General features: G+C 53.6%; 9 protein-coding genes across 9 annotated transcripts; 5 read left to right on the top strand and 4 right to left on the bottom strand.

The window, feature by feature from the left end:
- Window positions 1-2,487: 2,487 nt before the first annotated feature.
- On the bottom strand, window positions 2,488-3,964 carry J4E83_003237 (uncharacterized protein; the record flags this gene model as incomplete). The annotated part of the gene is made up of 4 exons (XM_049330174.1): window positions 2,488-2,584; window positions 2,649-2,714; window positions 2,788-3,125; window positions 3,239-3,964. The coding sequence occupies 4 exons, from the start codon at window positions 3,962-3,964 to the stop codon at window positions 2,488-2,490; spliced, it is 1,227 nt and encodes a 408-aa protein (XP_049190670.1).
- Window positions 3,965-4,934: 970 nt separating this feature from the next.
- On the bottom strand, window positions 4,935-5,542 carry J4E83_003236 (uncharacterized protein; the record flags this gene model as incomplete). The annotated part of the gene is made up of 4 exons (XM_049330173.1): window positions 4,935-5,057; window positions 5,107-5,160; window positions 5,214-5,322; window positions 5,427-5,542. The coding sequence occupies 4 exons, from the start codon at window positions 5,540-5,542 to the stop codon at window positions 4,935-4,937; spliced, it is 402 nt and encodes a 133-aa protein (XP_049190669.1).
- Window positions 5,543-6,015: 473 nt separating this feature from the next.
- J4E83_003235 (uncharacterized protein) lies at window positions 6,016-7,301 on the top strand (the record flags this gene model as incomplete). The annotated part of the gene is made up of 2 exons (XM_049330172.1): window positions 6,016-6,496; window positions 6,553-7,301. The coding sequence occupies 2 exons, from the start codon at window positions 6,016-6,018 to the stop codon at window positions 7,299-7,301; spliced, it is 1,230 nt and encodes a 409-aa protein (XP_049190668.1).
- A 2,172-nt stretch (window positions 7,302-9,473) lies between these two features.
- Window positions 9,474-11,320, top strand: J4E83_003234 (uncharacterized protein; the record flags this gene model as incomplete). Its single annotated transcript, XM_049330171.1, has 2 exons — window positions 9,474-9,478; window positions 9,610-11,320. 2 exons carry the CDS (start codon window positions 9,474-9,476, stop codon window positions 11,318-11,320), a joined length of 1,716 nt encoding a protein of 571 aa, XP_049190667.1.
- A 292-nt stretch (window positions 11,321-11,612) lies between these two features.
- J4E83_003233 (uncharacterized protein) lies at window positions 11,613-12,652 on the bottom strand (the record flags this gene model as incomplete). The annotated part of the gene is made up of 2 exons (XM_049330170.1): window positions 11,613-12,041; window positions 12,308-12,652. The coding sequence occupies 2 exons, from the start codon at window positions 12,650-12,652 to the stop codon at window positions 11,613-11,615; spliced, it is 774 nt and encodes a 257-aa protein (XP_049190666.1).
- A 1,835-nt stretch (window positions 12,653-14,487) lies between these two features.
- On the bottom strand, window positions 14,488-14,784 carry J4E83_003232 (uncharacterized protein; the record flags this gene model as incomplete). Its single annotated transcript, XM_049330169.1, has 2 exons — window positions 14,488-14,639; window positions 14,700-14,784. The coding sequence occupies 2 exons, from the start codon at window positions 14,782-14,784 to the stop codon at window positions 14,488-14,490; spliced, it is 237 nt and encodes a 78-aa protein (XP_049190665.1).
- A 663-nt stretch (window positions 14,785-15,447) lies between these two features.
- On the top strand, window positions 15,448-18,015 carry J4E83_003231 (uncharacterized protein; the record flags this gene model as incomplete). Its single annotated transcript, XM_049330168.1, has 3 exons — window positions 15,448-17,218; window positions 17,267-17,669; window positions 17,718-18,015. 3 exons carry the CDS (start codon window positions 15,448-15,450, stop codon window positions 18,013-18,015), a joined length of 2,472 nt encoding a protein of 823 aa, XP_049190664.1.
- A 1,154-nt stretch (window positions 18,016-19,169) lies between these two features.
- On the top strand, window positions 19,170-21,397 carry J4E83_003230 (uncharacterized protein; the record flags this gene model as incomplete). The annotated part of the gene is made up of 2 exons (XM_049330167.1): window positions 19,170-20,385; window positions 20,433-21,397. The coding sequence occupies 2 exons, from the start codon at window positions 19,170-19,172 to the stop codon at window positions 21,395-21,397; spliced, it is 2,181 nt and encodes a 726-aa protein (XP_049190663.1).
- Window positions 21,398-23,828: 2,431 nt separating this feature from the next.
- J4E83_003229 (uncharacterized protein) lies at window positions 23,829-24,538 on the top strand (the record flags this gene model as incomplete). Its single annotated transcript, XM_049330166.1, has 2 exons — window positions 23,829-24,227; window positions 24,293-24,538. 2 exons carry the CDS (start codon window positions 23,829-23,831, stop codon window positions 24,536-24,538), a joined length of 645 nt encoding a protein of 214 aa, XP_049190662.1.
- Between the last annotated feature and the right edge of the window lie 193 nt (window positions 24,539-24,731).

Below are 24,731 nucleotides of genomic sequence, written 5' to 3'. Positions count from 1 at the left end.
GTGCGGGTGCTGCGGGCTAGTTGTCGAGCGTGGAAAGATGCTGGAGCGAGGGGAAGAATTAACAAGTAAAGCAGGCAGTATTAAATAGAGTAGTCCCAGAGACGCGATCAAGAAGGCGCGGTCGTCGGTAGCGAGTGTGGGTGAAGACTGAGAGAGAAAGGGCAGGAGGGCATTCTAATGGGAGCAGGCGCGAGAAAAGGGGAGCGCGGTGGTGCCAGTCCGGGCAGCCGCTAATAACGCTAGTGAGGCCGGGTGGAGATCATAGGCGGCCAGAGCGTGCCCACCATCATCGATCAAGCAAGCAAGCCAGAGTGAATGTTGCAAGCGGGCCTGGGGCCACGCACTGGTTGCTGGTGCAGATGGTTTCGCCGCCTGCGCGCGACGACACCGCCAGCAGTGCCGTGGATGCTGCACGCTCGTGGCTACCCGCATCGTGTTGCCATGACTGCACCACGGCGGCCGTACCGAGCGCGCGGACGGAGTGGTTTGACAGGCGAGGGCTACCACAGCTCTGCATCCATTATCCATGATGCCTCCTCGCCGCCCGTCGCCCGTCGCCTGCCACCGCACGCTGCTTGTCGCTCTTAGCTTCACGTGCCGAGCACGCTGCTCCCAATTTCAAGCTCTGAACCCTCTGCCCTGATAAGCACCTTGCAGCATCCGCAAACAGCAGCCTCTCATGCGTGAGCCTCAACAACAGGGGTGGCGTCTGGATCGCCGCTCTGTCGCCCTAGGAGACGGCCATCCGCTACTGTGCCCGCACCATTCCGCTGCTCCCCAACGTCTGCATCCGTCGTCGACGGACCTGTTAGTTTTGCTGGTAACCGCTCACTACGCGGCAATGCGGCACCTTCGCTCCATGCCCGCCCATCCAGAGTCTTCTTTTGCCACTGTCTGGCCGACACGAAACACAACAAGCACCGTGGATTATTACGCGGCCTTTTACTATATCCGCCACCCCTGTCCAATGGTTTCAATGCGGTTACACCCTTGATGGGCCAGATCCGAGTTGGGTATAGCGCAGCCGTTGCAATCTCATGAGATGCGAACCCCAACAGCGGTTATAATTACACCACGACCTTGCGCGCATGAGGTCTATTGCTGCATCCAGCCGTGTGCGCTCGCCTCTCCTTTAAATTCATCTCGCCCCAACATCTGCATTGCGCCTCATTTCGTTATTCTCGTTCTCCAGACGGCTGTCGCGATGAACCATCTCGCTTATCGTCCACCCCAAGCGACAGCCTCACCTTCGATCCTTCCTGCCAAGCTTATTGCTTGACGCGCATTGATTGACCTCTCATTTCCAGCCTGGGGCTCCAGAGGTCCACTTGCGCCGCACGCACAACGTCGTGTTTCCTGCCATGACGTCGGCAGTTACAATTGTTTCAGTCTCGGATTTTTTCTAGAATCGTCCACCACCTCCTACAACGAAGAAACTTAACAGTCGCACTTCCGTACAGACGAACACATAAGTAACAGTCAATAGATTTCTAAGGCAATGTAGAATTGTGAAACGATCTATCATCCTTTGAGAGCTAGGTATTCGAGTCTTCCATCGATGGGCTGAAGTCTATATATTATCCACTTTGCCGCCCTCACGATGCCCGCGGTCCATGTCGTTTCGTTGAGCTTACTTTTTACATACAAGGAGCAAGCGCTGCAGCCTATTCATTCGCGCCGCTTTTCGCTTCCGACCTCATCTTGCGGCTGTACTGAAATAAGCCTTTCTGGCCGATTAGTGGGTCCGTCTCTGATCCCTCCACAATTCGCGACTTCGAACATCATGGAGAATTGCGACATTGTAGATCAGTGACACTTCACTTTCGAAGGGAACGCGAAGCCGAATAGACGAACATGTTTGATCTGGTTCCTTAGTTTACGCACTTGTGGGGTCTTACTGACGGTTCTCGCATACAAACTTTGCGCCAGTCTTCTGGTGAACCAAACATTCGCTGGGTCATCAGCAGAGGCTGCTCATGTTTCGGTCCTATCACATCACTCCAATTTACTACAACATATTTCTCGACCTGCCTACATGCGAATCTCTCGCGGGACATCATTGCCCACATGGAAGGGCTCTGTGCACCATACATTGGCATTTTCTGTCTCGATACTGAGTTTCTTCAGCATTTCATCCCGTATATACACAGCAACAACAGTTTGTAAACATTCGTGGCGAGAGCAAGCCACAAGCTGTTGTATACTAACACAGTAGCCAATGTCGAGCGTTGATATATAATACACCTGGCCCATCCACGATGGATGTACGTCGTAGTCTACCGTCTCTGACCCACATGGCATCTCCACCAAACAGATCATCGACTCCACTACACACATAGGCCTCATACTGTACATGCGTATCCCACTGCAAGGACCAACGATCCTGTATAGGAAAGTCCCCAGCAATCAGGTCTTTTGCAGAACGTTCACATCTACATCGGCAATCCGCCACATGTACCACATAAAAAGTGACCTTACAGGTTACCGTTAGTTCTTTGCCATTGGAAGCTTGTAGTGAAGTTTGACGTACCTGTAAGGCGAGAACTTGGAAGCCATGTCGAGCATTTCCTGCTCCGTCATATACCTACACGCCGTCCATTAGTACATCTTGCACCGATGTGAGAGAGAGCATGATGATTAAAACGTACTTCCACTTCCCACCTTTACTCTTCAGTTTATTCACATCGCGGCCCGCATACACGGCCATACCCCGTCTGTAAACACGTCAGTCACATTATCAGTCAAAGAAGCACACGCTGATCTCTCAGGCGATCAAACTCAACTCACTGTACACCCAAATCTCCAGTCGCGAAAACATCCATCCTCTTCAACCCAAAGCAAGCAAACATCTCCACACTCCATCGCCCCAAGCCCCTCACAGCTACGAGCTTCTCAATGAGTTCTTCGTCGCTGGCACTAACTAGCATCTCGGCTGAGAGTTCGCCGGAAGCGAATTTCTCGGCTAGGCCGTAGATGTACTCGGCCTTGCGCTGTGAGAGACCTGCTGTACGCAGCGTTGCGATGTCTTTGGTGAGGACCTGAGTGGGCGTTGGAAAGGACGGGTGGGTGTCTGGGAAGAGGGCGGTGAACTTTGCGCGGATGGATGAGGCGGCTTGGCCTGATACCTGTGGGGAGTGGTTAGTTCTGCATGTGCTTCCTAAAGCCTTCTTTATATATGACTTGCAACGGTGTGCTCCAGACTCCATCTACCAGCTCACTCATGTCATTGTCCACATACCTGCTGTCCAATAATCCCCTTCCCCAGCGCCTCAAAAGGCCTCACCACCTCCCTCAGCCCCTCGGGACTGAAAATCCCACATTGATGCCCTCGCACTACCTTCTCAAGTTTGGGATCCGTCTTGATAAGAAAGTCCTCTGCTTCTTTCAACAGATTATCGATATCGGTGCTCGCGGCTGGAATGGCACCAACGTCTGGTGGGACAAGTTCCTTTGCTTTCCTCTTCTTGGCTGGAGAAGGGTCGGTGGGTTTCGCGGGTGAGGATGCGTAGGCTTGCACCACGTGCGAGCCGTTGGGCGTGGCTAGGTTGGCATTTGTTGTGTGGGGCTCTGCTGGACGGGTGGTTGGATCTGACGGTGAAAATGTGGGGGCTGAAGAGAAGACACTGGCACCAGCTGGTGTGGGTGTGAAGGGTGGTGGTTTGAGTGGTGATTCTAATGACGCTGCAGATTTTGATGCTGTTTCACGCTTCTTGGGGAGTGGTGTCGCAGGGAGGGATGAAGATGAATCTGCTGAGTCTACAGATTTGTCTCCGTTGGTTTTACCATCCACAGTGATCTTATTCTTCGTCTTGTCTGGTGCAGATGTTGCTGTGGTTTTGCGCTTCTTCGTGGGTACACTCGCCTTGCTAACTTTCTCATACTTTGCAATACCGTTCTGAACTTTGGAATCCAATGGAACTTGCGTACTACTACTGGCGACGCGAGCGGAGCGTCTCAAAGACATGGTGTGAGGGTTGTACAGGTGGTCGAACGTTCTGGTGAATGGGATAGTCTGACGTCATAGCGTTAGGATTCGAGACGGCTGCGAGACTGCGACAACGTACTTTTTGCTTCAAGACTCTTATTGCAATCATGAAAACGGGTCAATGAGAGAGTGTGTTGTTAGTTGCGCAAGTGGGGAGCTTGACGCGATGCGCGGGAAGCTATTCTTGAGCTGACGCCTGGGCACATGACAGCGTGGCGCTGACATATCCGGAACCCTGACATTGCGCATCCGTCGTGTGCGAGAGGATCGGCATATCACTCGCTCTGTATAGAAACATGGCGAGGTGCAAAAACGCTTACTCGAGTACACGAAATCCTGCGAATTTGCAGGTATCCCCCTGTTCGAGCATTTAGTTGTGGTGACCAAGGACGGAATAGTAACTTCGGATTCCCGTAGTCACTCTCCCCATTCCAAGAGCAAATGCTATAACGTACTGCAAGTTCGGCATTTGCATGCAGAAATGGTACCAATTTCTTGAATCAGAGATAGTTGTTCAAGTGAATTTCTCCTGCGTCTTTCAACAGGTCATGTTCTATCTGTTATTACGGCAATTCCATGTCTTCGGTCTTAGTCGTGCAGTAGCTCATCACTTCATGCCTGACTGTTCCTATGAAGTGCATAGAAGGTGCATGTCATTCATCATTTTCCGGTTGTATCTGTGCGTTGCTTTCCGAAGCCAAAACCAGGTGTCATGCAATGGCCGCCTCCCCGATAAATCATTTCCCATGGATAGCGAGACAAATACCCGCAGCTGAGTATGCGCGCATACGTGAAAGCTCTTCGGAGCGAGCGCATAAGAGAAACGTATTTCCAGACGCAACAGAGGGGAGTCCTGTACGAAATGTGTTGGTATGGTACAATCTATTGCGCAACCTCCGACTCAATCCACCAAGCTCCAATTGATCACTCCAGACTCGGTAGATACATTCTAGTGTCCGGTGGCCTGGGCGGCGTTCTTCTGCCTCTTCTGGATGACCATGGCCTCGAGGTCCTCGCGCTCGGCCATCTCGGACTCGATCTCTGTGATGAGCTCGGCGAGGTATGGTGTGTCCTTTTGCATTGTCAGCATCTGGTATTCGGGGTTGAAGCGATATCCCTACATCCTCGGGCTTGGTCCACTCTTCCTTGGGCAGAAGCTGGTGGGACATGGAGAGCTGCCGCAGATTAGCCACATTTGCCATGTCCTGTATATCTTGTTCGACAGTACCTGGAAAGCTCGGCGCAGACGGAAGACACGGTCGTAGGCTTCCTGTGGTCGGAGACGCTTCAGGGCGGTCTGAACTACGTCGTTCTCCTCGGGGAGCAAGTCATCGGCCCTGCATCACAAATCCCGTCAGCCCATCATTCCACAATCGGCCATTTTCTCCACGGTCTCCTTCTGTATTCGTGTATACACCGCGTCCGGATCGGGGCTCCGTACCTCAGACCGAGCTGCCTGTAGCCGGCGGCGTTGCAGTACCAGTTGGCGAGCGGCTTCATCCAGCGCTGCAGCCACGGGCGCTTCATGATGTAGGGGGCGAGAGACGGGGCAGACATGGTTGCGGGTGTTCGACGGCGGATCGGAGGGGTCGAGACGGGTGCTGTCGTCAATTGCAGTTTTGACGGTCGGAGGTGGTGAGGTCGTAATGCGAAAGAAGCGAACGCCAATAGGCCGGCGGGCAGCGCTTGGCCCGCCGCAGGCCTTGGTCTTAATCAGCGGCCTGTCCCCACCCGCCAGAGCAACTTCACTCGTGCTCCATCCTAGCTCTGACGTCTGCCCACAACCGCCCTCTCACACCCGGCTTCCGAGCGCATATCCTGGCACGAGGCCCGCACGCGACTGAACGCTTTCACCACGACTCCCTCACTGCCCGTCCGCCTGTCAATGGAGCCGAACAATCGCTAGTCATCGTGTTACTCAAGTGCTGCGGGGTTTCCGCAACACTGAGGCACCGCACAGGGGACGACGGCCTGTATGCGCCCACCCCTCTCGCCCCGCGCTCTGATTCAAGCTCTCTAACAAGTTGGCCATGGCAGTACCCCTCATGTCGACACACGAACCCGCGCCGCCGTCCCCGCCTAACGTTCCCGACCGGTATGCGCCTTCCGCCGTGACAGTTGAACCGCGAGACATGTCCACCCCAAACCAGCAGCGCACCTGGAGCTCGCCCGTTGCTGCCCTCGCCGTCAGGGTCTCCAAGCTCCCCGACAGCTCCGTCAATGCTCTGTGCGGAGCGTCTGCCGGAGTTGCTTCGGGCATAGTGACGTGCCCGCTCGATGTCATTAAGACCCGCCTGCAGGCGCAAGGCTCTTTCCGTCCCAGGACGTACACCGGGCCAACGCGCACAGTGTACAAAGGCCTCACCGGCACTGCGCGAGTCATATGGATCGAGGATGGCATCCGCGGCCTATACCGAGGACTCGGGCCAATGCTGCTTGGGTACATCCCAACCTGGGCCGTCTACATGAGCACTTATGAATCTACGAAAAATGTTCTCTATCCTCAGATGGGTTAGTAATACACAGGGGTACGCAAGTTACTGTTGCTGACGAAACTGAACCCATAGAGAACAAATGGCTCGCTAGGACCATCGCCTCGTTGTTTGCTGGCGGCTGCTCGACGCTAGTCACCAATCCCATATGGGTCGTCAAGACAAGACTCATGTCCCAGGTCAGCGCTCGCGCATCGCCCGAACACCGGCCGCCATGGCACTACACCAGCACCTTTGACGCCTTTCGCAAAATGTACCTCAAGGAAGGCATTGCCTCCTTCTACTCGGGCCTTACACCTGCGCTTCTTGGCCTCACCCACGTCGCTATTCAGTTCCCGCTATACGAGTTCCTCAAGATGAAGTTTACTGGCCTGGAAATGGGCCAGACAGACAGCAAGACTGAGGACGTGCATTGGTTTGCTATTGCACTGGCAACAGTCTTGAGTAAGATGACGGCGACCTCGGCGACATATCCACACGAAGTCTTACGCACGCGTCTGCAAACACAACAACGGTCGCTGCCCTCGCACTCCGATAATAATGTATCGTTTCGAGGAGGCCAGCACGACCGCTTTCATACCCGCCCTCCTGGCACGGCTTCGTCGGATGGTATGATAAACCTACCCCGCTATCGCGGTATCTTGCGAACATGCACAGTCATCCTCCAGGAAGAGGGATGGAGAGCCTTCTACAACGGAATGGGAACTAACATGGTCCGTGCTGTACCTGCTGCAGTCACTACCATGTTGACATTCGAATCGTTGAAAGCCGTCCACCAGAAGCTTAAGAACGAGGGTAGGAGGATAGAGCACGATGTTGAGTGACGATAAGTATCTGAACTTCGTCTCTCAATTCACAGGAACCGATCGGCATCATTACCGGGCGTTTAGTCATGGTTAGGAGTGGAGATATCCTAGTGAGCACTCCTGTTCTGTTTGTTCATACGTTTGTACGCACAGGGCAGCATTTTCGGGCACTGTCAGCATCAAAGCTTTGGCGTTTGTAGGGCAATATGGTTGATTTCCTATAGGCTGTCGCAAGTGCGAGCAAGTTTAGCACTTGTTTGAGAGGCACCATTTACATGATTATCTAAATATACTACTAGGAGAGCACTGCTTCTAACAGGTGCATTGTTGCCAGGTCTCCTGAACAAAGCATGCCAACAGGGCGGTCTGCGTCACAAACGCGGCGCCGCATACGCTGAAGTCATGAGCACCGCCAATAACGGTGAGTTGACGTGTCTACATTCTTCAAGTGAGCGAAGCCCCATTCGCTGAGGTCCGAATTGACAAACGCCCACGCCACTCGCCCTGGTTCCGCCGTCATGCAGGCGCACCCTTCCTAAAGTGCACATGCTTCACGCATTAGACTTCACACCCTTTGCTAGGCTATATACCTTGCATGTTAATCGTGTCCATTGTCTTGGCTTTTCTGCCGGCACACCATCATGATTCCGTGTACCGCTCCCGCAGAGCCGCATATAAACCCACCGCCCATTCCTATCCGCAGCCAGCTACGACACGGCTCAGAATATCAAAAGAGGTTGCGCGCTATCCTTGCAACTAGTGTTCCATCGTCTCCTGCCTCCCAAATTCTTTTCGACGAACTTGATCGGGAATTGACGGAAACAGAACAGAGGCTGGTCAGCGTCGACTTGGAGGGGGAGGACATGGGTGACAAGAGAGAGTGTCTATTCTGGGATAATTGGGAAGGGAGCGATACAACGACTGAAAGAGGGCTCAAGAGTGACAGTGGTGGTGCTCCGGGAGACGGCTGCTTCAGTGAACTCGAATTCGAAGCGAGCGATGGAGACGATTATCCCGAACCATTGCGACCAAGTGAGAGGAGTGGGGATGCTGTGGAACAGATGGTGGTGCAAGGGCACGTGCCGGCACAACGAGGAAGTCGCGACGGCCCACCTTCTGCCATCCACACTAACCACACAACCCGCTCTCACCACGATTCACTATCCTCTGACTACAGTGTCGAGACGATGGACACGAAAGTGTCAGACTGGCTGGCACAGGGGTTCCACACCTCTGAGCCTCAGGAATCAGATCCTCCACGACAGGTCTCCAGCAACTCTGATCGCGCCTTCCCTCCCAGACATGCTACATTCTCGATTTTTCCGCCAACGTCTCCGTCGACTGGTAACAAAGAGTATACACCACCTGGTAGTCCTTTTGCTCGACCTGCTTGCCCGATGTCCCCGTTGAACAACGGAAGAGATGTTTATGGAAATTACATACCTTCCAACAAGAACGACTACTTCGCTCCGCAGTCTCCTCCAATGTCGCCCAATATGCAGGCCACCCCGGAAAGCCGAGTCTCTTTAGAGCAGGGTCGATCGTCACCCATGGTGCGTCTCCGTGGTGGTGGTTGGAACTTGAAGGGACTCTGGAAGACACCTGATACTGGAGGTCCTGATCAAAGCCCTGGTTCAACTTCTATGCCACATCTGACTGGCAAGGATGCTATTGTGCGGGACTTCCCTACAATCAATCAAGCTGGGCACCCGGAAAGTCAGGCGGCGCGAAGTGTGCGATCGCACTTCTCCACAACTCGCAATGGTGACTATACGAGGACTGCACAAGGACTGCCAGCCAGATCATCGCCTATTGACACTAGACGACATGGTCAATTCCCCGTTGGAGGGGGCGACGTCAGGCCAGGCTCGAATACGCCAGACTCTGCAGGCACAGACGATAGTTCTGTTCCCCGAGCTCGTGCCGATGCAGTCTTATATCAGTACTTTGGGGCTCAACTGTCCCCACTCGTACCAACATCCCCGGAGATGACCCCATTTACCGTTCGTGCACATCATACAACTCATAGCGGAGCTGATTTACCATTAATGAATGGGCACCGCTCGCCTCGTATCGACCGGGCGCTCGCTCAACTCAATTCTCGAAGTGTGTTTTCCTCTCAGAATGACGATGCGCGCCGCTCTACAAGCCCCTCACAACCGGAAACGAAGACTGAAGATAGGCCATGGGATGCTGTAAGAACACAGGAGACTTCGAATATTGATGGCACAGCTCAAAGCCATGTAGTTAGTCCGAGGGACAAGAAGAGATGGGATAGAAATAACCCTCCTCCGCCACCAAGACTCCCCCCGCCGAATCCACCCAGATTTCTGCGAACTGACCCTCCCGATGACGATGATGACGATGATGCCTCCGAATACACCGACGATAGTCATCCAATTTCCTCCGTGGTAACCGCCAATATGGGGCATGATCAGCTAATTGACCTTCTGGATCTGAATAAGACCGATGTGTACAGAAGGGTTGAGCGTGAGCGCGAGGTTCGACGTATACAAGCACAGCGAGATTGGCACGAGGAAGCAGATCGTAGACGCGATGTAGACGTCAGGCGGCAGCAGCAGGAGGTACTGGGATCGCGAGAGCCTGATCTGGACACTATCTCACCGGACGACAGCGTCACTGCAGTGATGCGGCGCCAGCAAATCGAGAGACGGCATGATTTGCAGCGCTCGGCAGCTGTGGACGAATATCGCCCTACCAGTTCACCGACACCTTCGCGATATCTGCCTCGCCACGGTCCTATTACAGCTAAAGCTAAGGTCATACCCCAACAGCAAAGCGATCGCAATCACACTATTGGCTACCCGTCTGTCGTACCAGCCCCGGCAGCCTTTGAGCCAGCTTCCATCAAGCGCAAGCACTCTTTACAAACTGTGCTCTCCAAGGCAGGAAAACTCACACGTCTAATCCTCGCTGCTCCTTCGGATCCAAAGTACAAGACGTATTCACAGCGACAGCCTCCGGTAAAGCAGTCAGGAATGAGTGCCGATGCCACTGGGTGGCCAAGAAGTGGAAAAGCTTCTTCAGCAAATCATGGGATGTTCATTTCAACTCAGACACCACCACAAAGGACTATGTTCAGTCGCGATCGGCCGCAGACTAGTGGAGATGATGTGAAGAACTCGGACAGCAGGGGTTGGGAGCATCCAAGAGGCAGGAGAGCGAAGAAAGCCGAGAAGGTGGAGACTAAGAAAAGGAGAGGGAGGTGGGGAAGAAAAGCAGATGAGGAGACGTCCACTGGAGATCCTCAAGTCATCGACTTTGCGTCCAAAGACACTGCTCGGTCGAAAGGTGCTTCATCACCCAAAGCTCTAAGGCGAGCCGCTGAGCCTCCCATTATTCCCATTCCCAAGTCTTCTACGTACCAACAACAGGAACCCGCCTTCACCCCCAGCGACGCAGCAGGTATACCGCAAACAAGATTTGGTCCACCAGATCGCGAGGGGAAGTTATACGTCCGCCGCCGCGATGGAGAGGTTCTACCATTCAATCCTGCACTGGGATATCCGTACCATTCGCGTCTCAACACCTACTATGACCACAAGACGGTGGATGGTACGACAATGTCATGGCTACAAGGCATCCGCGCACAAACCGATGCAATTCCTCATCCCATGATCAACATGCGAGGCGGCGACGGTAACATCACTTCCGAAATGCGTTCCACGTATAACGAAGCGAGCAGTCTGGCATCGCACCATCATCTCCTCACGTCAGCAGCAATGAGTCTGGATAGTGGCGACGAAACAATCGATAGTACCGATATAGACGCTCTACTTATGTCGTCCATGCATCTCAATTTGGGCCAGGTCACACACGAAGCTATTGCTGCAGTCAACGGCACCCCTGAAGATGGAAGGGACAACAGGCCTAATTGTGATGAAGCCCACATACGATCGAGCTTCAGCACTGATTCGACAGTGGAGCTCAGGCGGGAGAAGAAGGTCAAGGAGAATGCTTGGCGAAACGAAGACCAAGCTAGGGCTATGGCTATGGCTATGCATGGTTTTGGGTAGGGGGATTCGGGCTCGGAAACCCGTCGGAAAGAACGAGGGTGGTGATTATGGGTCACTATACATGACGAATTCCGCGTGTGGGGGGAAGATGGCCCTTCGTGGCTTTCTGTGGCTGCAAACGGGCACGGGAGCTCAGTCACGATTTCACATGCATGTCTGCGACAAAATCTCTTACAAATCTATATAACATTCCAAGAACGCCTCATTGTCGCCAAAAACAGTGCCCTTGTTATACAGAGTTGAGATGATATCCAAACAACGCCATTCCATGCTCACCATCCTCATAAACTCATCAATAATCGCAGTGATTATAGTCATAAAGCGAGCCAATACCCGCAGCCGTAAGCGCAAAGTCAACCGTCTCGCTCCTATCCCAAAAGTACTCGCGCATCCACGTCGAAACCATATCGAGAGCCGAAACGGCCGAGTTGCTCGACCACACTTTCTCGTGGCGGGCCCAGGACGAATGCTGCCATAGCGTCTCGGGATACTGTTGCTGCAGCATTGGGAGTAGCGATCTGGGTGCTGCGGCTCGTGTTCCGTGTAAGATGCCTGCTTGGACGAGGGGATAGATTCCTGAGGATATGCTCATGATAGCGATGAGATTGGGGTTTAGACATTGCGAGGTGAGGAAGGAGATAGCTTCTACTGGCATTGCGGTCGATGAGAAGGATCCAGGGATGATGAGGATGTCGAATTGAGGCGCATTGTCAAACGAGTTCTAGTTAATCGTCAGTCACAGTACTCGAAACAGAAGTTGAAGCGAATAGTGGGTAGGGGCTCGTGTTGACCTTTACCTCCCTGCTAGACTTGTCAGAGATGACTACTTGTGAGCAGTCAAGACCAGGCGAATCCAGCACGACCAAAAAGGGTGGCTCTTCTTGGCCAGAGGAGATGGCTGTTTGGAGGGTATGGATGGATGGATGGATGGATGGGTGGTCGTGTCGATCGTGTTTTCGATACGGAGCAATTCGAAGCTTAGCTCACCGTCACCGGCATTCGCGTGCCAGCCGTGACAGGAAAACTCCCCTCTCCGGTCACACTGACATATCGAATGTCGATTTCGTCCACGGCCGAGTCCATGGCGGATGCCGTGGCGTGCATTCTGCTGATTCTGTTTCTTCCCACCATGGCGAGGAGGTCAAGTGCGGCTAGATCGGCTAGTTGGATTTGGTCGTTGCTGAGTACTAGCACGCCGATGCGTAAGGAGGACTTTGATGGAGGTGCATAGTGGATGTTAAGGTCTTCTTCGGAGGTTGATGAGGTGGTGCAGAAATAGAAGAGGTCGGCCTGGCTCGGGAATGATATTGCGCTTCTTGGTGGAGACGGCATGAGGGAATGTGACGGTCGGTATGATAGAGTGGAGATTGAAATTGACTGATGAATATGTGTTTTGCTAGAATGAGCTGGTATGTATGGTAATGTTACCGTGCGGCCTCAGGATAGCTTTATACACTCCAGGTTGTAAGCTCTCGTACATCCCTGAAACCAAGGTAGCAGTGAACAGGGCAAGAGTATTGTCAAGCGTCATACGGATACGCATCCCCCACTGTACGATGATCTGCATTAGTGAGGTGCGGCTCAGCCCCTTGGTGCCCTTGGAAGCTCGCTGACTCAGTCCGGTTAGAAGCCGTTCGTGACCGACTGCTCCCGACCAAACTCCTATCGTGCAGCAAGGCGTATACAGGCCCATATCGCTTTGCGTTCGAATCAAGTTGGGAACGTGTGTCGTCTATGGCGGCTCCAGTTTAGACGTGACTGCCTGTTCTTCACCTCGCAGACTGCCGTGATGAGAGACTAGGCATCGCAATTCGCATCCATGCCAGTGGACGAACGCGTTCGGTAAGCGGCACGCGTAACGGGAGCGCCGAAAACGCGGATAAGCACTTGAACGCATTGAAACAACTCCAAGATGATTCGCCAAGGTTATCGTTAGCTCTCTTTACTAGAAACTAGTACCCTACTAGAGGCAACTATTAGTTATATTACTACTACTGCCTAGCCTTTATTAAGTATTTTAAGCTAAAATTTTTAGCCTATAAACCTCTACTAATATAGATTACTACAAATATAGCTGCATAAGTACATTAAATCCCCTCTCTTATATAACATTTAGTCTAACTTTAGAAGGTTACTCTCTACCCTAGCTACACCTTAGCAGCTAATATATAAGCCCTTACCTATTCTACCTATAGCTAGTATAACAACGCTAGCCTATTCTAGTGCAGCTGCACCTACTAAAAACTCTAATATAAGAGGTTTAACAATAGTTAAATATAGCTTCTCTACGCTACCTACCTTTCTCTAGAGCTTCTTAATAAGCTTAATAACATAGCTATTATTATAAGTAATTTGCTTATATTATTAGCTCTACTGCTAAACGCATAAAGAGCATCTTAGGCTTAAGGGCAAGCTAGAGGTATTATCACTACTATTAGAGGCCTAGGTTTCTATAAGGAATTTTAATACCTAGCAAGAGTAGAAATAAGGTTTATAGAGCTAGATTAAATGGATAACCTTGGCCTTAGCTTCGCTGAAATAGACGGTGGCTGTGAGCGGAGTTAAAGGAAGAAGTCGGAGTAGTTCAGATTGAGCTCAAGGCTAAGAGGTCCGACGGAGCGCCTTAAGGCTTAGGCACCAGAATTTGCTGGTTAGCTGTCGCGGGATTACATCAGGGCCGGAGATTTGTTGTGACCAAGATAGCAATGGGAATTGTGATGGGGGAGCTTGGATACGGTGGCTTCGCGATGATGCGTGGCGACCCGGCTTCAGCTCGTGGCATGTGACGTCTGCGCGCCGCTTGGGGCAGGAGCAATCTGGTGGAACACCGAGATGCCGCGACGCTGGGGACCGTGATGGCGCATGTGCACCGCTCTTGACTCTATCGGAACCCCCTGAAATGATTCGAACGTGCTACATTATTCATGTCTTGACCTGCATCGCGCCCGAAAGCGACTTTGGTATCTCACATAGTCAGGGGTGGATTCAGGGTGGGAGGGTATTCTTCATTTATTCGCTGCATCTACAAAATCGCACCAGATGTAGAGGGCCGTGGCGGCAGCTCAAAGTCAGAGCGTGCGCACAAACACAGCCGTGAAATCCATCGCTCGTTGACCCAAACACAATATAGAAAAAGGCTGTCGTAGGTGCATGCTGCGTTGCACTCTCTAGATGTCCTTGGCCTCACCGTCAGCCTCGCCGGACTTGACGGTCTTGCCAGTCTTCTTGATCTTCTCGAGGACGGTGTCGTAGGATAGCGAATCGGCGGCGGTGATCTCGGCGGTCTGGTTCTCGAGCGAGACGTTGTACGACTCAACACCTACGAAGTAGTTAGAACGTTATTCCTGGACCGCCGGCGCATACTGCATCGGAAACTGACCCTCGAGCTTCTTGAGGACGCGCTCAATAGCGCCAGAGCAGCCGCCGCAGCTCATGGCAACGTTGAACTTGTAGGTGTGCGTCATGGTGTAGGAGTTTGTAGGTGGTGCTGCTGGCAAAGTCCGAGGTTCAGTGCGGGTCGCGGGGCTTCGATGTGGCGTGGTTGTGTTTGTTTGATAACCGCGAAGAGAGGAGCTGTGACTAGTATATATAGGTATCACTAGCGGAAGGACGTTGCGACGAGCGGATGAGCAAGTTTCAAGATGGTGGTGCAATTCGGCTAGATTGTTATAGATTGCCGTCGCGCCCCGCTGACATATTGAGCCTCCATCACGACATTTCCGGGTTGTGGAACCGCGCGCGCCTCAGCCATGTATGTACAAAGTCCGTGTCTCGTTTGACATGGCGATACTCTGGTGGCATGAAACATGCTCAGTGAGGGTCCGGGAGCACACGATCAGGTGTCCTCGCCGGTGCTCTGACATGGGGACACGGTGTCTTGGATGCCGCGACCCGTAAATTGCCATGTCCACGTCTCGCATGTGCTGAGCCCGTTCCTGCAGGTGGATTGCTGAACCCTGAGGCCGCGCCCGCCCCACGTTGGCTAGCGCGGGGCTCAAGCTGCATGCCTCGCACGCCCAGGCGGTTGGGCGGTGACGTCGCCCACTGCCGCCTGTAAACACGGCCAAACATTTCTTGCCCATGACTTTGAGTACAGCAGCCAGCTAGCAGTCGACACAACCCGCACCATGGCCAGCAACATCCTGTTCCTCCCGTTCCGGCGCTCGCACTCTGTGAACCTCACCGACGCCATCAAGCAGTACATATCCTCCAAATATGACCAGCATCCCGATATGTTCACCAAAGACCTCGAGACCATCGAGAAGCTGCGGTCCGTCGCCACCCACGCCCAAGAACCCCACCCGAGCAACATCCCGAAGCTGCAGCAGTACGCCGCACAGCTAATATGGCTGAGCGGAAAGTTCCCCATCGACATCGGCGTCGAATTCCCCTGGTATCCTGCGCTGGGGTACAACACGAGCCGCCCGACATCGCGCAACAACCTCCGCTTCGAACTCGCGAATATCATGTTCAACCTCGCGGCCATGTACTCCCAGCTGGCCATGTCGTCGAACCGGAGCACACCAGACGGGCTGAAGATGGCAGCCAACAACTTTTGCCTCGCAGCCGGAGTCTTGTCACACTTGAGGAATACTATCCTGCCGGAGCTGCGGACAGAGCCGCCTGAAGACATGGACCTCATGACACTTGAGTGCTTGGAAAAGCTCATGCTGGCTCAAGGACAGGAGTGCTTCTGGCAGAAGGCTGTCAAGGACGGGATGAAAGACGCGACCATCGCCAAACTAGCCGCCCGCGTATCCGATCTATACAACGAGGCGGGAGACGCAGGCATACAATCGGACGCTATCAGCAGCGAGTGGATACATCATATGACGGCAAAACATCACCACTTTGCGGCTGCTGCACAATACCGCGCAGCCTGCGATTCTCTCGAGAAGCGCAAGTATGGCGAGGAAGTCGCACGGCTACGCGACAGTCTTACGTGCGTCAACGAGGCTCTCAAGGAGCAGCGCTACATCAACAAAGTTGTGCTTGCAGATCTCAACGGCTTGAAGAACCGGATAACGGAGGACCTGAAGCGGGCCGAAAAGGACAATGACATGATCTACCTGTTACCTGTACCACCAAAGGCAGAGCTCAAGATCCTGGATCGAGCCAACATGGTAGTCTCGAGAGTCCCCAAGGAGATAGCCGAGTCTAATTCGATGCTGGGAGAGCGCGGCGAGCTCGGCCCAGCACTCTTCTCCAAGCTGGTGCCCTACTCAGTACATCTGGCTGCTAGCATCTACGTAGACCGCCGGGATCGACTAGTCAACGGTACCATTGTAGAAGAGCTAGAGTCATTGACAAATAAGATTCACGAGGTACTCCGCAGCTTGAACTTGCCCGGCTCCTTGCAGGCTCTTGAGAAGCCACTAGGACTTCCCCCTGGTCTTGTAGCGCACGCTGAAGAGATCCGTCAACAAGACGGTATCAACCGTCTCTTGCGCTCAATGGAGGATACGAAAAAGCTCATGTACACCGACCAAGCTATATATCAAGAGGGTGTCGATATCCTGAGGTCCGAAGCGACAGAGGACGAAGGCGCACGACGCAAGTTTGGCACAGAACGCTGGACACGACCACCCGCAGAGCAAGCAGCGCCTAAGCTCTATGCCCAGATCAACGAAATCGACGGCTACTTCAAGGCTGCTACTAACAGTGATAATATCGTAAAGACGAAGTTGAAGGAGAATGAGCACTTCATACGACTGCTCAGTGGACCGGATCACGAACTCGAAAACTACGTCCCGAGCGGTCGGAGACCTGCCATCACTGGCGATGTCGAGCGCGAGGCCGGTAAGCTCCGTGGCAGCTTCAATGAAGTCAGCAGGCTCGAGAGCAGGCGACGGCGGAAGATCGAGGCGTTGCGAACAAAGGCGAAGCAGGACGACATAAGTAAGTCCCATGCATCCCTACATGAGCCATATTCTGACAGCAGGCTAGATCCGGAGCTGTTGCGCGAAGCTGCTCGCTTAGAACGGGAGTACCCTATGCAGACAATCGAGGCTGTGCAGTTTGAAGGGCTTTTCGACAAGCGTCTTCAGATGTACGATGCCGACCAAGACATGATCCAAGAAGAAGAGAAGGAGCAGGCAGAAGCTATCAAGCGACTGCAAGATGCAAACGCGGCTTTCCTGATCGCTCGTCGTGGCGATCAATCCACCAAGAAGCGTGAGCAAGCGTTGCAGAATTTAGAAAACGCATACTTCAAGTACAAGGAGATCATCTCGAATCTCGACGTTGGGCGAAAGTTCTACAATGACCTAGCTAAGATCGTAAATCGATTTCGAGATGAGGCGCGCACTTTTGCTTACAATCGCAAGTCAGAAGCGTCACATCTAGAAAGGTATGCAAATGCAACAACTAGTTCCAACGCCTATGCTAATGGTCCCAGCGATCTCACTACTCGAATGAGCTCCCTCGGCCTCCAGCAAGCAACGACAAACTCATTACATCAGCAGAAAGCGGCAGATGCACAGAACCCGCATTATGGTGCGACTGCACATGCGGAAGAACCTCTGGCAGCCCCAACTCCCACGAGAGCAAACGTACCCCCGCCGTCTGGTATGTGGACACCAGAAGTTGGAATCCGGTTTGGTGGGGTGCCTACATCATCCGGGAACGCTCGACCTTCTGCTGGTCCTCCACAAGATGGGCGGTGGGACCCTGCACAAGGCCTAAAGTTTGGGTAGATTTGGTGGCCTGAAGCGTCATGCTATTAGCACAAGTAGTATATGGTCGAGATGTGGACCCGATGCACATGCACTTGTGCGGCTCTGCGAAAACACACGATTGGGACCAAATATGCTATTATTATCGTAGCTAAGTAATGCATCTCACAACGTTGTCGAGCATAGGAGCGAGGGCTTGGTTTGTGGGGACATGGGAGTACGCCTTGAGAAAGTGCGCCTTGCGACGTTGGTTCGAGCGAGGCAGTGCAGAGAACGCTCAGTGGGCCTACGGGTAATGACCTCAGGGACGCGACGGCTCGCCGAATGGTCTTCGCGCCAAAGAATCGCGCGGTGTGTGAAATTGGGCCAGTAGTGTTGCCCGTCGGATTGGTCGCCGAGAGTGTGATTCGAACGTTTTGTGACGGCTCGGCATCACTTTGATGTTCTCAAGCGGTGTCGTCGACCGCCCGCCGTAGCCGGCTATTAGACGCTTCACCAATGGACGGCCCGCGTGAATATGCGCAAGCTAAGTCGTTGTATAAGGCTGGGGCGGAGTGAGCAGTTGAACACAGTGATTCCCCAAGACCGAATGCCAGTAGCGGTCAGCTCTATTCCACCGAACCTAAACCCGCGAATTGCTTTGCGACTATCACGCGACAACGATCCACGTCGGCCAGCGCGTATCTCTCAGGGACTCGCAGCCGCGCTTGCTTGTCGCCATTGCTACCGCCCACGTCCAGCGCCCTCGCCCGCGTTGCTCCCGACGTCATCACCGGCGGGCAGAAGAACAACGCATAACGCATCCCCTAGCTCGTGGTTTCACGTCTCTCAAGAGTCTGAAACCAAGGAACACACAAGGAACTTTGCAGCGGGCTCTCCCATTGCGGGGCTAATTATAGCGGACTAGGCCGCTTCCAGCGCCGTCGCTCTTCGTGAGGTGGGCTGTGTCCTGCGACCGACGACTACACTGCGCCTCCTTCACACTCACCAGCCTCAGCAGACAAGCCAGTAACCCGACGACATTGCGTGTACCTGGAGGATATTCGACCACTCACAGCCGGCCGTTGATTCTTGGTGTCTACGAAGCTCTCCACGTTGGCCCAAGCGCGGCCTCCAGGGCTCCCTCCTCCACATCCCACCTATTCTTGGGCACACGCGAATCCAGCACCTACATCATGGACATCCAACAGCGAGGGCGCTCTCCCTCAGTCGGCCAGCGCATTCATAAGGCGCACTCTCCCTCGCCCAGCCCACATGCGCCCTTCCAGCACCAGCACAACGTCGGCCTGGGCTTCGATCCTGCTCAAGACCCATCCTCGTACGCCGTCACCAGCGCGGGGCTAAACAACACGCACTTCCTCACCACGACCCAAGGCCAGCCATTCCCCCAACAGAACACCTTTGCCGACCCAGCTTTCTTCCAAGCTGCGCAGAACATTTCGCAGCACAACACTCCGCAATTCGGCCCCCAAGGCAGCAACATCTCGCCCGACCCACTCGACATCGCCAACTCCACCAACGCCGACTACGCCAACTTCTTCCAGGCCAACGACCTCGGCCAGAACCAATCGCTGCCGTCGTATCTTGGGAACACGCTTGACCCGCACATGCTCGACAGCCAGTCGCAACACAACCAGTCCATTGACCCTTCCGATCTTATGCACCAGATGGCAGCCACACAGCACAACGCGCCTACCCCGCCGCACCTGCTGCCCAACATGAACAACCACCATTCTCCGAGCCCACATGCTTCGCCGAACCTGAACCAAGGCCCCTTCAGATCACCCGGGCATTCGCGACACACGTCATTAGACCCCAACGCAGCCTACGGTCAGATTACGGAATGGGGGCAGATGGCGGGCGGGTTTGGCCAGCACAGGTCTAGGTCTAGGGGCAACAGCGATGCTGCGTCCTCTGTACACGCATCGTCGGTGCACAACTCGCCGTACCTGCACCACCAGGACAGCTTGGACAATGAGCAGCCGTCACCCCTCATCAACGCACAGAACGACCCCCAGCTGTTCCAGGACCCTGTACCAGGATTCGACCGATTCAATCTGAACAGCAGCAATGCGCACATGAGCGCGGGTAACAGCCCTCACATCTCGCCTCGTCTGCTTCCAACGAATCAACAAGTCCTTCCGCAATTCCAGCCCGAAACCTTTGGTCTCACACAGAACATGAACCCGTATGCGCCTCCAGACATGAATAGCTACCCAGGTCAAGCTGAGCCGTTCCCCTCACTGAACCAGCCTGTGCCTGAGTTCGGTCAGGCCGACGCCATGTCGCCGCCGGAAATCAACATTGACTTCGCACCGCCTTCACGGCAGGCAAGCTTTGAACCACCCAAGCCCGAGCATCAGATAGATGCGCTGAGCCCGCCAGACAGATGTAAGCAGTCCAAGGAATTCTTCCAACCATTTCTAACAGCGAAACAGCACGCAGCCGAAACAGAACTCGCGCCAGATCCGATCCTTTCAGCAGTGCGAGCTCGCGCGCATCAACACCAGGCTCGGACGTGAACCGCTCACTTTCCCCCCACGCTGCCAAGTCTCGTTCCCCTTCGCCCTCGAATAAATCCTCGCGCCGTTCTTCTACATCAAGCGTACCCAATCGCGACTACATCTTGGATCTTGCAGATCCGTCGCGACCTGCGCCCGCGGATGGCTCCAACCCAAAGCGCACACAGAAGCATCCGGCAACCTTCCAGTGCACGCTGTGTCCGAAGCGCTTCACTCGAGCCTACAACCTCCGATCGCATTTGCGCACACATACGGACGAGCGTCCGTTCGTCTGCAGTGTCTGTGGAAAAGCCTTTGCGCGCCAGCACGATCGCAAGCGACATGAAGGTCTTCATTCGGGCGAGAAGAAGTTTGTCTGCCGTGGCAACCTCAAGAATGGCAACAACTGGGGCTGCGGTCGACGATTCGCCCGTGCAGATGCTCTTGGACGTCACTTTCGATCCGAGGCAGGCCGCGTGTGTATCCGTCCGCTACTCGAAGAGGAGGCGCGCGAGAAGGGTGAATGGGATGGCCAGAACCAGCAGCTGAACAATGGCAATGGTATGTTCGCACCAATGCCAGCTCAAAACTTTGGTGGTATGATGCCCGGGCAAACAGGCTTCGAGTCGTTCCCTCAGGCTGGTGGCATGCAAGCCCCACAGCCATTCCTGCCCGCTGCCATTCTCGCTCAGTACCCAGCACTCGCGGGCATACAGTGGGATCAGCTCCCAGCCGGGCCGCCTGACGACGATGGCGATATTAGCGGTCGCAGCAGTTTCGATGCTTCTAGTGGAGGCGAGTACTTTGAAGAAGAGAGCGACTACCAACAGGGCGGTCAACAGCCCATGTACGCTGGTGGAAACAACAGCGGGTGGGTTAGTGACTCGTATGACGGGCGATAGACTTTCTTCTTCACGCTCTGCTTTCTCTGGCAGCCCTCATCTCTTTACGATTCTGCCACGCATTCACGACTTGATTCTACGAACCATGCACGCCTCTGCCTTCTGTCACTTCATGTTTCTTGTTTGGATACCACTTTCATTGCTTCGTATGCGCCCAAGGGTCATTGATACCCCCGGATTGGAGACTATCAGGGAGTTTTGTTTTGGAGATTATGGGTCTCGACGCCTGCTTGTAGCCGTCTTTGCTCGGTGGCGTTGTGTTGCTTGATTTAGACCAGAGTATATACCACAGGAAATGTAGCTTCAAGCCTTCACTTTGATCCTTCGTCGTTTGAGATGTGATGTGACTGGTGCTTTGGCTACGCTGGAGAATTATCCTGATGTGTGTAAGTTTAATCATACAGCATGGGACGCCAGACAAAGATCTGATGTGACCGCTATTCTAGACGCGCATGGTTTGCAACGTTTTTTCGCTTGTGTTCCTGTACCGCGTGTTTGTGAAAGCAAGCACGAGAGGGTGTCTAGTCTAGTTACTGGATGCGCGTTTCGTAGGCTTGTGCTTTGCAGAGGCGCATATAGATGGGCAAATTGTAGGATCTCCCGTCGTGACATTGGTTTATGCTATACTTTCCTCAATACACGCAGGGTATATGCGAAGATGCGCGTTGTAAGCTGTTCCATGTGTTGCATGCGTCCTCGTCCCCACGTCTGGAGGCAGCAAACATGCATAGCAAAAGAAAGCGTTTTCTGGAAAAGGTGAATTCCAATCTTATAGTTTACAAATAGGGGGTAAAAAAAAGATGCAGAGAATCACGCAGAGAGTGCGGAGCTTCTATGAGCTTTACTGGAGCAAAAAAGGAGAGTGGGCCTGACCGGGATTCGACTTTACAAACGTTAGATTCTAAACTTCACATACTCAAGACTGTGACAACTTACACCCGGGGCCTGTCACATAACAGATACTCTGTATCCAGGATAATTTTCCCGAAGCGACAATCATACCACTAGACCATCAGGCCGACTTTTGTCTTGTTGATGACAAATTTCGAAAGTAGGTAGTCCTAGTACTTGGCTAAACAGCCTCTAAAGGACATGACGAAGACACCTGGAAGGTCGTTGAGTAAGTGGATTCGCGTGGGAATGTTGGTTTGAGGCGGCTGGTGCAGATTTGGTACGTGGACATGGTGCGCAGTGGGGCAGTGGTATATCTTAGTCAGGGTGGGACGCTTCTAATCATGGAATTCACAGCCTCACTTTACTCCTTTGGGAAAACTTTGCGACAGAAATCTCGAACTTCTGGTCGACCTTGACCGTCTGTGCTGCAAGCATTGATCGCGAGGATAGTAGAATCAAGCCGCAGACCCAGCACGACATCGAGATGCAGACTGCCCAGCACAACACCACCACAACCAGATTGCATCGTATATACATGCAAGGTCGGCATGCAGGCATCACAAGACCCCGATCTTGACGTCTTGGTAAAATAGAATAGGCTGGGCGCATCTCCTTATCGCACGCCTCATTTGCCCAGTAAAGTGTCACCGAAGCTTATGCGCACTGGGTGGAGAGCCGATCATACAGGCACAAGTATGTCCTGTGCATGGTGACGGGAGGGAGCCGACATCGCTAAACCTATGGCGATCCCCCCTGCAACTGTGCGCTCAACAACTGCTACACCGACATTTTGGCGCCGTTGCGTTCAAGGTGGACGCCATCACGAACGAACATGCTGTGCGTGGACGTTCAACGACTATCATATTTTCACTTCAATCGAGTGCCGTAGTCGTAATCAAGACATCAGACGGTTTATTTGAGCACGCTGCGACCATGATCAAAAGTGCGGGGGAGACGTGCTGGGCATGCTAGAGTGGGTCCCTTCCATTGGTTCGGGCCAGCCCTTGTGCCACATGCAGTATAGTACGTGGCCCAAGCTCCCTCCCAGCAAGCTCCCATCCACTGAGCACCACGGAGTCCAACGCTGCATCCCCGATGTGCCCACTCGTTATGAAGTGAACAATCCACGAGGGTGTCCTGAGTCGTTGTACAGCACAGCTCACTGACCGCTCTCTGTAGAGATTCCAGAACGCAGGCCAAGGAATCCGAAGGTGGTCGCCGCTGCTGTGTTGTGAGGCTCGAGGGCTTAGAAAAGGGAGAGCTTCCCCTCACTGTGTCGCGAGCTCAGCTGTCATTCCTGTCCTCTCAACACCTGTTCCTGTCTATCGGTTCGCCTGATAGCGCTTCCCATTGCCCGCCGCCTTCCGAAGCTTACTGACGCCCGCATCTTTGCGTCACTGAAACCTTATCGTCTTATAATCTACCACTAATTGCTCGTCTTGCTTCTTTCGCATACTACTACTTCTTCCCCTTCGCGCGCACTTGCGTTTCGTTCACATCAACTTCCCCATACATCAACACTACACACATCTTCGCAATGGCCGCCTCAAAACCTAGCGTTCGCATCATCAGCGCCCTCGCCGGCCCCCGCCTTCTGGGCCCTCGTCTCACAGTCCGCCAGCTGTCAATGACAGGTTCGACTGCCTCTTCATCGCTCCTCACAACCGATAAGCCCTATGCCTCAAATCGTTCAGCGGGACCCATCCGCCTTCATGGCGAGCAAACCATCCCAGTCCCCGAGGCTACCGAGACCGGCAACAAAGTCCGCCGCTTTAACACATCGAGGAGTTTAAAGTCCGTCGGCGATTCCAGTACCCTGGACTTTATGCACTTCCCGGAGTTCGACCTGGAGAGCCGAAGCGCGCCCATGGGCATCAGAGTCCCTATCATCCCATGGGCCAACGTTGCCAGCCGGGGTGCTGAGAGCGAGGATTCCGTAAGTCTTGTCCCACTCTCTGTCTTTTGTTTATCGCGCAAGATTGCTAACGATATGCTTCCTAGATCCCCATGCAGCCCACAATCTACACTGTCTCCGCTGACGGTACCCACATCCACTCCCCTTCCGCAATGACCGAAGTGTCCGACACAAACCAGTCTGGCTACCAGGGCATCGCTGAGGCTGTCGCCAACAAATTTACCTCAACCCGTGAGGAGGGTGAGGGTATGGTAAAGCAGATCTGGAATGACCTCATGGAGGATCTTGCCGATCTTGCGAGTGGCTCAAAGCGCGGCTCTAACAAGGCTTAAGTGGGGTGTACATATGCTGTCATGATTGCCGTCGGCGAACGGCGGTTCTGATGGTTACGTGGGCTTCGCACTGTATCGGACTTCCGATGGCTATCGGGTGGGTCTGGGGATGTTGAGTCGAAGCATGTTTTTGCTTTCTTGGTACTGTGGAATGGAAGGGTCTAGCGCGAAGTGCTCGGGCTTATGAGATCAC

The sequence above is a fragment of the Alternaria metachromatica genome (assembly GCF_023757995.1).
Source record: "Alternaria metachromatica strain BMP 0045 chromosome Unknown scaffold_5, whole genome shotgun sequence".
Taxonomy (NCBI): domain Eukaryota; kingdom Fungi; phylum Ascomycota; class Dothideomycetes; order Pleosporales; family Pleosporaceae; genus Alternaria; species Alternaria metachromatica.
This window is presented reverse-complemented; position numbering and strand designations above follow the sequence as displayed.